At 29.4% G+C, this 17,027-nt stretch overlaps 1 protein-coding gene across 3 annotated transcripts in view; it reads right to left on the minus strand.

The window, feature by feature from the left end:
• LOC107453302 (suppressor of lurcher protein 1) overlaps positions 1-17,027 on the minus strand; it is a 1,096,374-nt gene that overhangs the window by 74,381 nt on the left and 1,004,966 nt on the right. For all 3 annotated transcript variants that reach the window (XM_071184104.2, XM_071184106.2, XM_071184105.2), the window contains exon 10: positions 13,959-14,149. In XM_071184104.2, the coding sequence (XP_071040205.1) occupies positions 13,959-14,149 (191 nt within the window). The remainder of the gene's footprint in view (positions 1-13,958; positions 14,150-17,027) is intronic.

The following is a 17,027-nucleotide window of genomic DNA, read 5'->3' on the forward strand; positions in this document are numbered from 1 at the left end:
TATATATAATATATTATATATAGTATATAATATATAATATATAATATAATATAATAAAATAATTTTTCTTTTATTTAAGTCAGACCTACAGCAAAAATAAAAATGGGTGCATAATTTATAATGATAAAGCTTTATCATCCATCATTTCTATATCCCTTCCTCGTCTTTCAAAAGTGATGTGTTCTGCATTTCATTTTAAGTCAGATCAAAATAAAATGATAAAGCTTAGCTTTTTGAATTTTCATATTATTATTCAGTTAATATAAAATTTGAATACCCAAAGATTTTTTAAAATTCCTCTATAAATAAAAATTATAAAATTATTAAACAAAAATTATTTAAATATAAGGCTGATGGAGAGTACGATACACAAAATACATCAAAAGAATTAAAACTGATTAAGTTATTTGGGTTGACATTATACTGACAACTAGATGTACGTAATGGCAGCATTACCTTCGATATTAATCATTAATTCTCACAGTCTGAGAAAAGTTTTCGAAAGTGATAATAAATCATAAATGCTTGTGTATCTCGACAACTTAAATTAGTATTGAAGGGAAACTGTGATTTCAGACTTTCATAAAAGTTTTCTGACGTTTTCTTTATATTGAAGCTCTTTTTGAAAATACCTTTGATAAATACTGAACATGACTAAAATCATGATTTTAATAATACGTTATAATCATGTTTATTTTTTTTAATAAATATTCAACTTATTGTTATTTTAAAATTTACTGTATATAGAAGATATCTTTTTTGAAATATTGATGAATTTTGAAACTTTTTCTTTAATCCGTATAACTATCCGTAAACTTTTTCTTTAATCCGTTCTTTAATCCGTATTTTATCCGTAAGTAAATACTGTACTAAAAAAAATATACTATATAAGTTTGACTATATTATTCTTAAACATTTTCATTATAAATTGCATCGTAATTTTTTAAAGGTCGTATTTGCTTCTGTACTTTTTTAAAGATTTTTCTCATAAAATAAATTATTTTTTACCCATTATGGTGTAATTAAGAAAGCAGCTGTTTTAATATAAAAACATAGCTAAGTAACCTTAATGTCTTATGTCTTCTTAGAATTCAGAAAAGATTCCTTTTTTTCCTTTTTAATTTTTTTTAATTCTATTCTCGGGCATTTTTATGCTTCTATTAAAATATTGATGAGAGGGTGTAACAAAAAGCAAAATACCTGAGCTAGAATGTATTAAATCCATGCGTTATTATAATGAAAGTAATTGCGTCTGATAGTTATATAAGAGTTTAAGGTTGTTTTTTTTTCTGCAATGTAATACAACATAAAATTAATCTTGAAATATTTGAAAGGAATTTAAAGCGAGTTGGATTTTTTATAAACATTTTAAAGAAAATTCTATATTTTTTGTTGAAACTTTATTTATTATGTTTGAAGATCCAACACTTAGACAAATATTACTTTTTTCACATTATTGTGATTAGCCTACGTGATGATCGGTCAAAATTTGAAAGCTTTTTACTTTTCTGTCTCAAATATGGATTTTCAACTCCGAACATGCATGGTTTTATCAATTCATTTCTTTAATTATAAACAACAAATCAGTCCCGCAGTTAACTGATCGCAAGGACATGGTTCCCAGTAAATAGCAGCAAGCATCACTGGCTGCGGTCAGTATGCGGACGGGTGACCACTTCGATAAGCCTGCAATAGGACTGAGAGTGTGCGGTACTGGTCCTCGCTAAAATGTTCTACCGTAAAGTTCTCGACTTCACTCGCAGGTCGTCGGGCTACCGAAACGGGGGTGACATACCCTCTGCAGAGGATCAAAATTGTGATGGCATGATGACATCCTCCGGGATGTTTCGCAGACCGTCACTAATTCGTCACCATCATTGTGCAGCTCTAGTGCGACGTAAATCAACTACTACAACTACTACAGCAAAAGGCCTCTAAACTCATAAATGAAGATCATGGAGGAAGAACGGTTTGCATTTATGAAATTTGATTCGGAGAAAAAGCAATTTTGCGCACGGGAAAAAGAGAGTTTTTCTACAATATGGCCCCAACTTCTTAGTAGAATAACTCTCGGGGAGATCCATATTTTCTTATTATTGATTTGATAAAACATAATCCTAAAAATGCAACCGATGGCGGCTCAATCGTCATTTTTTTGTGAAAAATAGGCGTAAATTGTTCTGCGGTCTTAGTCTTCATATATTATGGGTGGTCATTCCAAAACACCTTTATTATTTTGAAAAATATGTGTGGAAGAGTGTGTGAGAAATGTCCTTTATAGCCTGATGGGATATAACTCAGGATTTCGTTTTGTACTAAGTAACCGAAGTAGTTCTCAGTAGGCGAATACTTAAAATATTGTGAAAAGTAGTGCACCTACCCATACCATGATTAACTAGGTAGTTTTGCGTAGTGCCCGCTGCATATATATACAGTTAACATGGGGGAACTAATTTGAAGTCCAGTGATGAAAAGATGATTCCTATGCTACTCTCATACTGCATTGAGCGCAGTACTAAAAGTACTCCTACTGGTACATGAATCACGGTTTGAATTTCCCTATTTTCCGGGCTAACCATGAAAAATGTTCGTGTTTTTTTTACTCCATGAAAGCTGAATGCGCGCCAATTTCATTAAAAGGTCCTCCAAAAAGGCGATTCTGAATCAAAGTTCCTTTAGAGACATTGGCTCAAAACTTGCACGTTCATGGGTTAGAACCCCCTTACCATCGAGCTAACCGTGGGAGGTTTTCGTAGTTTTCTTCATCCAAATAACGCAAATGCTGATTAGTTCCATTAAGATGTCCTCCAGGAAAGCTAGTTTGTCCCTATGCTTGATCGAGGAGTTCCTTTGTCTTTTGTGTTGGGTTCAAAATCAACATGGCTACGCAGTGGTACATTGATAGTCGTGTATTCAAAATTGGGTGAACTGTTCAACCCCGATTATAAAATAAAATTAAAAATGGTCTCATTGCTGGCACGAAATTTCCTTTGCGACACACGTACCATGGGATTGTTGTCAGGCTAACATCGAGCGTTTTCCATTATCTTATTTCTCAACTTGATTTCTAATATAAAGTCGCATATGAAAGATACAATTGACAGGCTATCGTAAGCTATTCAGCGCAGGTAATAAAAATAAACAAAACATAAATATAAAAATTAAAAAAAATTAATATTTAGACTTATGCTCGTACAGCTTATTGCAATTTATTTTAAAGAAAAAATAATATCGGTGTTTTTTTATGATTAAAAAACAGCATTTAAAGTTTGACGTAAGAATGCTATTAATGCAATTTTTAAATTATTTTTTTTGTTCATAGTTTCATCTCACAATATTTTGACTTACTTTGTTGGACATGCATTCGAAATAAATTGTTGATGTATGACGACACATGCCACATTCCTTTTCTTAAACTATGCATCGATCAAATGCTTAACAAAGAATACAAAATAACGCAAAAAACACTCGGTGATGCAGAAACTATGAACTGAATATGACTTAGGTACTTTCTCTTACTAGTTTTCTACCCGGGTGGTGTTGGAATTTTGCCATTTACGTCTGATGTCCTCGTTTCTGGCTTAAGAAACTGCTTTCTTTCAGATAGGAAAGATATTATAATATTTATATTAAAAACGAGAAATATCAATTCCTATCTTCTCTCATGAATGTGACATTTCGTTTTATGAATAATATACTATTTTGTTAGAAAAACTTATAAGTTGGACAAGTCCAGTTTTAAATATATTGGTTATAATAATTTAAGTTGTATAAAAGAAGAAAGAGCATATTATCTGTTAAGAAATAGTAAGTTTTCGTAGTTAGGGCTCTACAAACTGAGCAAAGGCGGAGAAAGCCATATAATCTACACGAAGATGTAAAGATTTATATGATCATTAAGATGAGCTTAGATCACTGAAGTTAAGCACCAATAGCTGAGGTCACTGTACGGGTGGCTGATCACTTTGATCAGCCTGATGGGATGAGACCAAGGGTGTGCGGTATTGGTCATCATTGAGCTGTTCTACCGTAAAGCTCTTGACTTCGCGCGCAGGTCGTTGGGTTACGGAGGCGGTGAGTGTCATTCCCTCTGCAGAGGATCAAAATTGTGTTGACCTGTATTCGGATCATCCTCGGGGATGCTTCCCAGACCGTCGCCAATAGTCCGTTGTGCAGCGTCAATGCGACATAAATAAATTATAACAACTACAGCAAATTAATTTACATGCTCTAGTGTAAGCATAAACAAATTTTGGTATAAAATTATGAATACCAAAATTATATATAGTTGATTATTCTGAAAGTTTGAGGTTGTCAGCTGTAAGAGCAAGTGCTAAGAAAATCTGCCTGCCGTAACTGTTATGAAAAAGAAAGAATAAATCTATAACCAAGGGAAAAGTTTAAAGAAATAATATGACTAACTTTGAACTTCTTTACGAAGTGACTTATCCTCGTTACTATAGCAACCACAAGTGCGCGAGTGTGATGTTTGTAGGAGATCTTTTGTTAGCTGGTTAGTACTTTTTCTTTAAAATTAATTATTTTTTTTTAAAGTTTAGATTGAATTTTTTTAATATGAAAAACTATTTTCAATTCTTTTACTATCAGTGTGGGTAAGTCAAATATTAGTACAAAAGCATATTTGCCATTTTTAAATTATTAAATCGTATTTGATAATTTAGATAGTAAATACCAAGTTTTTAGCTCCAAATCAACTTTTTTTAAAACTAAATACATAATAAAAGCGTATAGAGATAGATAAGTATCAAGAGAAGAAATAACTGAATTTGTATCACCATTCATAGAATTTAAAATTAGTTTTAATGTAATTGCAAAGTAATATTAATTTTTATACATTTGAGTTGTTATTCAAGAAGTATCCTAAACATTTTCATTAGAGAATAAACTGCTATGTTCATAAATAATAAATCAAGCAATTACTTTAAAACATTTACGAAGAGCAATTTTACTAACATATCACTAAGTTGCCCCGACAATTTAAAATATTCACGAACTATTTTGTTGAAGACACTCTTTTTATTGAATATTTCTACTTTAAAATGAAAATCTTAATTGTGACGAAATATACATTTTTCACTTTCAGAGTTAAAAATCGATTTCTGCTATTACACTTGTTTTCAAGTACAGTAAAAGTACCCAAGTAACAGTCATAAAATTTAGATTCAGTTCATTTATTTTTAGAAACAAGTTGAGCGAAAATGTTATTGATTTATTCTAAAACTTCTTCTAAATTTAATTATTGATTAGCTCATGAAGGAATAGAAAATGCATGAAGTCAATTTAAATGAATTCAAAATAATGCAAATATTTGTCAAAAGAATCTTTGATTTTTGTTGTTGTTAGAATCATAAGTTTTAATTACTAAATTGAATTATAGAATGGGAAACTTTTCTTCGTATGCAAATAACTTTATTCATCATTCTTGAAAATATATATAAAAAAAATGAAATCCTCATATGATAAGAAAATTGAAATAAGTTTCCAAAAATTCAAAATAATAAAATAAATAAATTAATTAATGATACATAACACTTTCATAAAGTAAGAAAAAGAAAATAAGTATTGAAATCTTAGAGAAAATCTAATGAAAAAAAAAGCTGCTTCAGAGAATTTATTTTCAATCATCATATAATAAGTTCTCAAATTTTAAACAATAATAATAATAGAACACGCAATAATAATAATAATAATAATATTGAAAACCAGTCGGCGACTAATTAAGAGTTTTTTATTTTAAAATATTACAGTCTAAATTTAGTTTAGATAAAGTTTTAATAACGTTTTAAACTTATACTGTTTAAGCACTTTATGTTTTACACAATTCCTAACAATGTTATATGGCAAATTCATTTGAAAATAAGCAAATTTAATTTACTTCTCTGAGTATCATAAAAATGATAACTTTCTTCTTACAGTCTCATGAATTTTGATAGGAAAAAATTATATTTTACACAATTTCCAATGGCACGGAACGACTAAATTATTTAAAAGGAAAAAATACATACTTTTCTACACATCATGAAAAGATAATTTTCGTCTTATCATAAAAACAATTTTTATCGAAAACACAAAAAATTAAATGTTGGAATGTTGTTGTTGTTGTACGCCGTTAAGACAAGCGGTGTGATAAGACTCGTTTTTAGTGGCGCCATCTATTGGCAAGAATTCGACCTCCACCACACAAATGAGTCACACCCTTTTATAGGCCTGACCCATTCATACATCCATTCATTCATTCATCCACAGGTCGTAATTTTGACTGAACCAGTGAACGATCAATCTCCAATTCAGTACCCTCAGAGGTATAATTTGTTATAGGAACATAGAGGACTTTGTGACCAGACAGATTTAACTCGCATCAATCACCATTTACTACACGGGGAGTCTTCGACAGGCTGGATTCGAACTCCCGTTCTCACGAGCGCGAGTCATGTTAGAATACTCTACGCAAATAAAGAATACTGTTTGTAAGTGTTTATGTATGAAAATTACGCAAATATGCAATTTTATGTGTTTGTATGTGTTTATGTATGAAAATTACGCAAATATGCAATATGCACCAAATTAGTTAGGCATACGTTCGAAAAAACTCTAAAAGTCAACTTTAAAACTCCCTCCGACTACATCCCCCTTAAAAAATAAAAATAAAAGCAGTTTTCTATAGTATTTGATAGATAAATATTACAGCTTAGATAGATAATAAGGAATTACTAGCTTACAACTCTAATCAATCAAAAATTAGTTATACCGCATTTTTTTTAATGAATTATCTTGCTAACCCTATATTTGGTTATCGTAAATGAAATAATTTAATGATGCATAGTAATAACTTCTCCGAATTCAAGTTATAAAAGATATATGAAATCTATGATGATACTTATGTCTTTAAAACATGTCTCTACAAGTTTAAATAACGAAAACCCAACAATATATTATTTGTACAGTAAAATAAAATTAAGGCTATCTATTAAGCTATGAGAAAGCTATCTTAAATTCTGAATATCACAGATTAAATGTTACTAAATGTATAGTTAGTTTCTTTTGATGACATGAACTTTTAACTCAGATATAATATAACGCCACAGAGGAATATATAGCAAATGATAAATAAAAATGATATTTGTTCATTAGGTGCATGAATGGTGATATTAGGCTTCTTATCCGTTACGAACGGCGGTAAAAACTATTATCACAGTACCTAAATTAGGCATCTATATTGGTAAAATAGGTTTTTGTTACCACAATGCAGATAGCGATAACACCAATATTATTTAAAACCACATTCAGTTAAGTATCATTGTCGCCAATAATAGTTTTGGAATTTTTTACAGCCTTCGAAATTAAGTACTGATAAAAGTTTGCTAAAAATGATTTTAAAAATGTTAGTGCAATTACCAAATAGTTTTGAGAATTACAATTAGCTAATTTTGGTATTCGGTACAAATTTAAATGAAAAAATAAATTTTGTGAAAAAAATAACAAGCAAAATTAATTGTGAAAAAATACTTATTCGTTTATGAGAAACTTACAAATTGCTACATTCTTATTCATGCTAATAATGCTTAATTAATTTTGGTAAAAAATACTACTTTTGATTTATCAATTGGGCTTTTCCTTAATTTGCACTAAATATACTAATATCGGTACGAAGATACCTGTTCAGATCAGTGAGTGAAGCGAGCAGGGGGAGGAACCTTCAGTCATAAAATACAGTTTAAGAGTATTTTCCTATTTCTCGCTGTATCAAATCTGGTAATATGAACACAGTTTGTTATATTAAATTGGGGTACAGAACAACAAACAATTCTCTCTCTATATATGCTTAATACATTTTTATCCTCATAACAGGCTTAAAGTTAGGGGAAGTACATATGTATTTTCAAAGACTTCTTCGATTTACACACAAGCTCTGAACAAGGAAGCTAAGAGAATAAGATTGAAGTAAATCCGCTTTCGAAAAAATGAAGAAAAAACTATTCTTAAAAGTACCACCTATAAACACTAGAGCTAATACGAAATAAGAGAATAGCCTTTAATCATACTAGGCGTAAGGCGAAAATAAAAGTGCTTGAAAATCCATACTAAAGTTTTTAAAAGTAAAGCATAATATAAGGCGAAGCAACGGATAGGAATAAGATAGATGAGATTTTAAAAATAACGCATAAGAATAAGATAGAAAGATTAATATAATTTCTGGAATCCTACATTAGTGAGAAAATATTTTTGAATGATTCTTGTACTTGTTAAAAAAGAAAGGTGAGACTTATTACTTAAGTGAGACAAAAATTAACCACAATAATCTCTTTTAATTGAACTACATAGCTAGAAATCAGAGATGACTATCAATTTTATGCTTCCGGACAAACAATCTCACTGTCAGAGTTAAACATTAAGAATGTTATTTCCTGGAGCTAAAAATCAGAATTAACTAAAGCAATTTTATGTTTCATGATAAACAAGCTACTATAAGGATTAAACATTAAAAATGTTATTTCCTTTAACTAAAAACAAGAATTAACTATATTAAATTTATTTTTCCGGTCAAACAGTCTTAAATTCAGAATTAAACTTTAAGAGTGTTAATTTCTCTTTCTAAAAATCAGAATTAACTATATTTCATGTTTCTGGACAAGCAATCGGAATTAAACATTAAGAATGTTATTTTCTTTAACTAAAAAACCAGAATTAATATCAATTTTACTTTTCCGGACAAACTAACAATCAAAACCTATCAAACTGGTCTAAACAAGATAAACAAAACCAAGAGAAACCATAAGTTCACTTTGTGGAAACAGACTAATGCATTGAAAAATCTTTTTAAGCAATAAATATTTTAACTAATAGATTATATTCAAGTTTAAGAGCTGTAAAAATATCTTTAATGTTTATTAAATTCGGAAGAAGAATTTATGAAGAGCGACTTGCATCACTTAACATACAGTAAACGTTTCATACGATTTTTGTATCCATATTATACTCCTAGTAAAAGATGTATAACTTGTTAAAGATTTTTTCCGAAAACTCAAGCTTAAATCTCAACTAAGAGGCTCTTAACTTTGTAAAGATCAAAGGGATCTTATAAAGCGTTGCAGTTTTAAGGTAAACATCATGCACATAAAAGAACTTCAAAGGGAACCTTAACAGCAAGCACACGTGATGTTTAAAATATGTATACACAGTATCTTCGCACTTTTTCTTTGTTCGGATTTCACACAAAATACCATCAACATCCACAACAAAATTCTCGTTTCACTTACTGTTTAGAAGTCACAATAATATTTTTCGCTTACGTGACAATGGCGAAAGGATTAGATCCAGTCCAATGTCTCCAGGAGACAAAGTATTATAAACTTCTTCCCTTTTCCCCCAACATCGATGCCTCCTGGATAAAAGAAAAATCACTGATTAACGCTCCGCCTGGACTCGATCGTTGGCAGAATACCAAGCGGGGTAAAACAGAATCAATCCCACCCCTGGGATGGGAATAAGGATTCTTCTCACTGATGCCATGCAGCAAGGGTCCAAGGATGCAGTGACAATTCTTAGAGTGGGCACGTTCGATCTCACCCTACAATTCTTAAGGCTGGAGGGTGTTTCTTCTTTCTGAATATATAAAAGGAAGTACAGGAATTTTAAGATGGTGACAAGAATAAACATGAAGATAGCAACAGTGCCTTTGAGGGTGGTTTACTGAGAGGCTCTTTTTTTCGAGTGCTTTCGATTCGTAAGAGGTTCTGTACACTTTTATTCTGTGTAAATCGAACAAGTGTTTGAGAAAACATGTATTCTCTTACTTCCCCATAAGCTTGTTATTAGTCTGGAGTCGTTTTCGACGTAGCGTTGTTTGATGCTTTATGTTTTTATCATGATGGGCTCAGTTTGGTTTCAATGCCTCTAGGCGAAGAATGAGAATGTATGGTTAGGATTTGTTTGGGGTGCACGCTTATAAATTTGTTAAGGAAAACGTGCGTGGTTTATTTATATATTTATCTTTTTGCAAAATTGTTAAGGAAAATACACTCAAGAAATAAAATTTTTAAATGTCTGAATCAAACAAGTGTTTTAGAAAACGTGTGTTTTTTCTTATTATTTTTTATTGCATACTTGAATGGTGATCTGTTTGAATATTTATGACTTGTTTTTTGATCCCAATTGCATATGCTTTCATAACTAACTTTGTTTTTATGCCTAAAGTATTGAAATAAAATTAAGAATCAGCACATTTATGCAAAACAGGTGGTAGTAGAGACATCTGCAATGCAAATAAAAGCTGAAGTTTAACAGCAGCTTTTCTCACTGAATTTGCATTGGAACATTATTTCTAGTTAAAAGAGTTGTAATAATGTGTTTATTAAAAAGGGGAAATGTCTTCCATGATCTGTTTGATTTTGATTGATGAAGTATTATAGCCTACAGGATGACCTATCGAATTGCAATATTGCGAAGAAATCATGACCGACGGGAATTGGTCGGGATTTCTTATCTGTCCAGTGAATATGGAATCCCACAAAGAGCCGAGAAAGCAGATATCTAATTCTCCAGGTCACTATGATTGCACAATCTTATTTTAAACCACGAGTTAAGAACCAGTCATTTTCAAGACAACAAAGTTGTGCTTAAAAAGTTCGTCTACATTTGCAAGAGTAGGGACAGTCAATGCGTGTCACATGCTTTTTTGCTATTCTTACACTATTCTTAGAAAAGTTTGCAGCTAAAAGTTCAGAAAATGCCAGGAATAATGCTTATCGGGTTTTAAGCGGTGTGATCAATGAACAACATTGATGCAACACTTATAGTATTGACAAACAGTTAATACTATAGGGGTTGCAACACTATGAGGGTAACATCATGGATTACGCATGTTGTCAATTTTTACTTGATATACAGGCATGTAATGATCTTGTAAGGAACTTGAAATGATGGTGGACGATTACCTCTTGTTTGCATTCCTGGCATTTTGATGGGCAACCATTACATTATTGAACGCTCTAAGGTCCCTTTGTATTATTTTCGAGGCCTATTTAACTCTAATTTTCAGCAGACCAATGAACGACCACATGTTGCCCGAAATGTCCCGAACTTCCTTGATTAAGAACTTGTTTTGCTGTTACTCTGGTCATCACGTTCTTTTGATCTTCAAACAAATGAAAACGTGTGGCTAATGGTTGCCGAATGATTGGCAAGCCAACACTCCTCTAAAACTACTGTCAATGATCTGAAACGAAGAGTTGAAACTGCATTGACTGAGATCTTTGCAAATGTCGTACAATTTGTATTTGACGCACTGTCCAGGTGGTAAAGTACTGCTAATTTTGAAAGGGATGGCAACTCTTGGTACTGATTTCGCAGGATATATACTTCCTGATATCATGGTAGCTTAATAACTTCCTTCTGATATTAAGTGTGAATTCAATAACTACTATTCTGTGACCTGCAACCTTTCAGGTGTAGCAATTTTAATGATCAGTAGTGTAAAATATTCTGGAAACAAAATGCACAAATACCTGAATACCGCAATTATTTGAGTTGCTTCATCATTTTATTAATTGAATAAGGTTGTACTAATTCTTGTGTGCTAGGAGAAACTTTATGAATTCGGAGTGATTTCATTTTTATGAATTTATCATTTTTAGTCCATTTTGATCCTTTATTTTCGAAGAAAATACATCGCATAATATAGGGATATATAATCCTAAATTTACAAGTTCGTTCATTGCAAAAAATGAACTGCACTTACAGTACCGCTCAAAAGTATCAGTACACCTAGAAACTTATAAAAAAAGGGCACAACTCAAAGTGTCATAACTTCTTTAAAAATGATCAAAAATGCTTCTGCTTTAGCTCATTTTGAAGCTTAAAATCTCTACTTTTATGTACTTGAATTGTTTTTAATTAATATATTTTGCAACTATGTACAATTACACTCTAAACAATCATAGAAATTGTATTAATTTCTTGTGAAGTTTGACGCGATGTACGGGCACAAAGGGGTTAGATATTGTTAATTTTTATTATACCATTGAAAAATTTGGACTTTTAGCTTTCATTTGAAAAAAAAATTTCCAAAAAAAAACATGTTTTTTGACGAAGTTATTGTCAAATAAAAAAAAAGTTTCTTTTTCAGAATTTAATGATTTTTCAGCAATTATAATGAATTTTAGTGTAATTATAATATGATATGAAAATTTTTTAATTAAAATAAATTAAAATTTAATATTTCTCGATAATATTATTTCATAATTTATTATAACAATTTTAACTTTTTTTTGGAAAATATAATAATGAAATAAGAATCAACGTTTACAATTTAATATTTTGAAATTTATTTTTTCGTATTTTTCTCAGAAAAAATTTGGAAACAAAAATGTACATAAATTTTTGTTTTCAAATTTTATAAAATTATAAAATTATTATAATTGCTATTATAATAATAAAATTACTTTATAAAATTATTATAATTGCTGAAAAATCATTAAATTCTAAAAAAAAACCTTTTTTTTAATTTGACAATAATTTTGTCAAAAAGCATGTTTTTTTGGAATTTTTTTTTTCAAATGAAAGCTAAAAGTCCAAATGTTTCAATGGTATAATAAAAATTAACAATATCTAACCCCTTTGTGCCCGTACATCGCGTCAAACTTCACAAGAAATTAATACAATTTTCTATGATTGTTTAGAGTGTAATTGTACATAGTTGCAAAATATATTAATTAAAAACAATGCAAGTACATAAAAGTAGAGATTTTAAGCTTCAAAATGAGCTAAAGCAGAAGCATTTTTGATCATTTTTAAAGAAGTTATGACACTTTGAATTTTGCCATTTTTTTATAAGTTTCTAGGTGTACTGATACTTTTGAGCGGTACTGTACACCAATTGTATCATCAAAAAAATTTTAATGCAATTAAAACACTTATGCAATTGATGAATCCTTTTGTTGTTAATAAAGTTTCCCAAATGAAAAGCAAACTCCTTAATATTTCACAATAAGTTTTAAAAACATTTCATTAAATATTTTATTGCTGTATATACGCAAACTCATAAAAATCTCAAATTTTGAAGATGGTTGAAAATAAGTATATAAATATCTCAAAGGAAAGGGTAATACTCTGTACTATATATAATAAAGCAAAACCAATAAGTTTAAAGCATAAATGAAAGTATGTACATTCATTATGTACTTTCATTTGTGCTTTATTCACATTGTTTTTTTGCTTTGCTATATAAAACCAGTTATATAGTATGGCCGGGATAGACTGACTGGTAGGGCATTGGGCTCATGTTCAAAAGATCGTGAGTTCGATCTCCGCCTGCCGAAGACTCGCCGTGTACAAAATGCTTACTGGTGCACGCGTAAATCTTTTGGAGTCACAAAGTCCTCCAAGTTCTCTTAACAAATCAATACCTCTACGGGTTTTGGAGCGGAGACTGGTCGTGCTCTAGTTCAGGTCAAAATTACGATCTGAGGATGGATGGATGGTGTATGGATGTGTCCTCCCTGTAATACGGGTCGCGACACATGTGTGTGGCAGAAATCAAATTCTTGACCATAGATGGAGCTACTGGAAAACAAGAAGAAGAGCACCTCTTTTCCTTAAAATAGGCTTGCTTGTATAGACAAGCGACATAAGACGACAACAACAAGCAATAAAGCAAAAATTAGTTTATTGCTTTATTGCTAGTTCCAAGATATTTTTTAATTTTATTGCAGCCAATTTTGATTATAGATTGTTTTGAAATTAAATCCTTTGCTTATTGATATACTTGTTACTATATATATTTCTTTATATAATAGGATTATAAATCAATATTTTAGACATATTTGCTCTTTTTAATATTTAGTACACGTAACAATATCAGGTATTTAATTTATTATAAAAGATAAATTCAAAAGAAAAATATGAAAAATATAATGTAACTTTTGAAAAGTTACACTTACCTGTAACAAATCTGAATATGGCTTTGAATCCTTTGACGTCGTTTGAAGAATGCCTTGATTTAAATTCGACCATCATTGATGGCCCATTGGACATTAATTGTGGGGGCGATTTGTTACCACAAAAGTTATCCACTCTTTCTTTTTGTCCGTTGATTGTTATAAATACCATCACTACATCAACACCGTCACAGCTATAAATGAAAATAAAAACTTAAATATAATATCAAATAATTTTAGCAGTATTTTTTGCTAGATCAAACACATATTTTATTTCATAATGCTAGTTAGCACATTACAATACTTGTACCAGGTGAAGAAAAAATAACAGTACATTACAATACTTGTACCAGGTGAACCAAAAATAACAGTACATTAAAATACTTGTACCAGGTGAACCAAAAAATAACAGTACATTACAATACTTGTACCGGGTGAACCAAAAATAACAGTACATTACAATACTTGCAACAGGTGAACCAAAAATAACAGACGAAATGAAAGGAGATGGAGATATAGCGTTTTTTCTACTTAGGAAAGCAGAAATGTTATTCTTATCAAATTTCAAAACAAGTATCGTGGCAAAAATAAATAAAAAAATCTAAGAAAATATTTTTTTAAATTCTCGTATGAGTGAACTGAAATGAGTAGTTGCACGAACTTCTGCGAATTAAATACATGTTGTTAAAGTCTAATAAATGCAATAAATGATATATTGAAGCAAACAGTGGTTATTTAGAAAACACTGCTTTATAGTACTCTTTTGTTATCAATTCCATCTGTTGACGAACTTCATAACTAATTTGAAATTTAGTGATAACAAATCTCGTTTCCTTAGCAGGATACAAAAAATGCGTTTTTGCTTATTTTAGGGACAGCTGATGAAACCATTTATAGTAAATGCAAGAGTTTAATATCTCTAGATAAATCAGGATAATGCTTTAATAAATTTAAAGTTATGTAAAACGTTTTGATTTAAAAGTATCTATCTTACAATGTTCATTCATTCTGGAGATAGTTTTGTAGTAAACTGGACCATTAAACTTAACAATAAGATCCTTGCAGAAAATACTTCATTACATAAGGTGATTTATTTTTCATAACGGTATTGTGATTATACTATAATAATTCTTTAGTAAAATAATTTTTTCATTTATTGTTTCATAACAATAACATATTTTAAGAGAACTTAAAATCATTCGTAAACTTCTTAATATTCCAGCAGGTTTCTTACCTTAATTAAAGATTTAAAATAATTTATGCTTTCACGTAATGTTTAATCTCATTTTTTTAAAAATTTTATAGCTTTAGAAATTTAAGAAATTGAATTATTAATAAGAAATATGAAAACGTAAGTTTAAATATCATTATTGGGAAAACTAATCGTAAAATATTATTTAAAGTTAATTATTAATTAACAGGTCTGTACAATGATCAACTATTGATAAAATTGAATTAAAAATTCAATTAATCAAGATTTAGTTAGGGTACTTAAGGTGTATTTCAAATTTTAAACTTAAATCTAAGCTTAACCATCGATTTAAAACGTAACAACAGAAACTTATTCGCGGAGGGAATTTAAAAGTGAAAAAAAAGTTAGTTATATATTACAATGCCTGTAAAATTAAGCATGAGAAAAAAAAAATTAACTTTTGTAATACCAATACTGTGCATAGTGATTTAACAAAACGATAAAATGCATTAACAATAACAATTTTATAAAAAACTCAATTATTCATAATTGTACTACTTTATACAAATGGAACTTTTTTTCTCCAATTAAGGCTTAAAACTCCAGTTAGTAAAATTCCATCAGGAATGATAGTCATCATTATTTTTATACGTTTCTCAAATTTAAATTTTAACGACCTGATAATATAATACCGACTGTCTTATTGCAAACCAGTTATCCAGAAATTATTTCTTTAAATCAGAAATAATTTCTTTAAAAATGAATGCGAATTTTTGACTTTCAATTATTTTATTCCTATTAACTTCTTCTTCTGATGGATCTTTAGCAGAAATTAAGAAAAAAAAGTTGTAATAATCTTTGAGACCTTTTAAATTTTCATCGAATTCTGATTTACTAATTGCTTTGGGAAATACTGTATACGGCGGTATCGGCATTGTCAAAAGGTAATCGCTTCTATAAAATACTATTTTAATTTTAATAATGGATGATTCAGCTTTTTCCAATTTTTCTTTAATTTATCGTGGGATCATGGATTTTAGATAAATTTTACCATGAAGACATTAAAAATAGTTTCAGGGAAATATGGTGGGATAAGTATTATATAATAATGAGACAACGTAATAATGGTGAGAAATTTAAGTTTGTTTCATTTGATTTTTGTTGTTGATATTATTTACTTTTGAGTTAATTCATTCATTCTTAAATAAACTTTAATTTAAATTTGTTTATAAAAATTATTCTGACAAACAAATAATTATTTTATTTTTGGTTCTATTTTATATTTTATATGTAATCGTAATGTTGTGGGAATTTATGTCAATGCCATAAATAAGTTATACTTTTAAATTTGTGAACAGGTAAATTTATTTGAATTCAATTTTTGTGTATCCAATCTGGATTTTTAATTCAATAATAATAATAATAATAATAACAATAACAATTTATTTCAGTTCTGAGTTAAACAATGTTGGGAAGTTTAACTTGACACTCGAATATATATTTGAATTTCAAGCTTTTTAAAATTAGTTTTCATAACACTGTATTCTAAAATGTTGACTTCAAATAATAATATTTATTTAATTTTGATTGATTTAACCAAAAGTAATTACCTGGAAGCAAAAACTGTTTGTTGTAAAATATTTATTCATGACAGGGTTTTCACTTAAACTTTGTAATAAGAGAACAAACAAGTAAATGATATTTTTCTTGCAACATGTAAAATATTTGGTTTTAAATCACGTAAATTTATTTCGGAAAATTTAAAGAAGAAAAGAAATTTTTCTATATTCAGATGAAAGAATTTGTTTTACAAAGAATTTTTAAAGAATAAGCTATGGTTACATATTTGTATTTATAAAACGTTAAATATTTTATTTTTA

The sequence above is a fragment of the Parasteatoda tepidariorum genome, chromosome 10 (genome assembly GCF_982258835.1).
Source record: "Parasteatoda tepidariorum strain Cologne lab strain chromosome 10, Ptep-v5.0, whole genome shotgun sequence".
NCBI classification, from domain to species: Eukaryota; Metazoa; Arthropoda; class Arachnida; order Araneae; family Theridiidae; genus Parasteatoda; species Parasteatoda tepidariorum.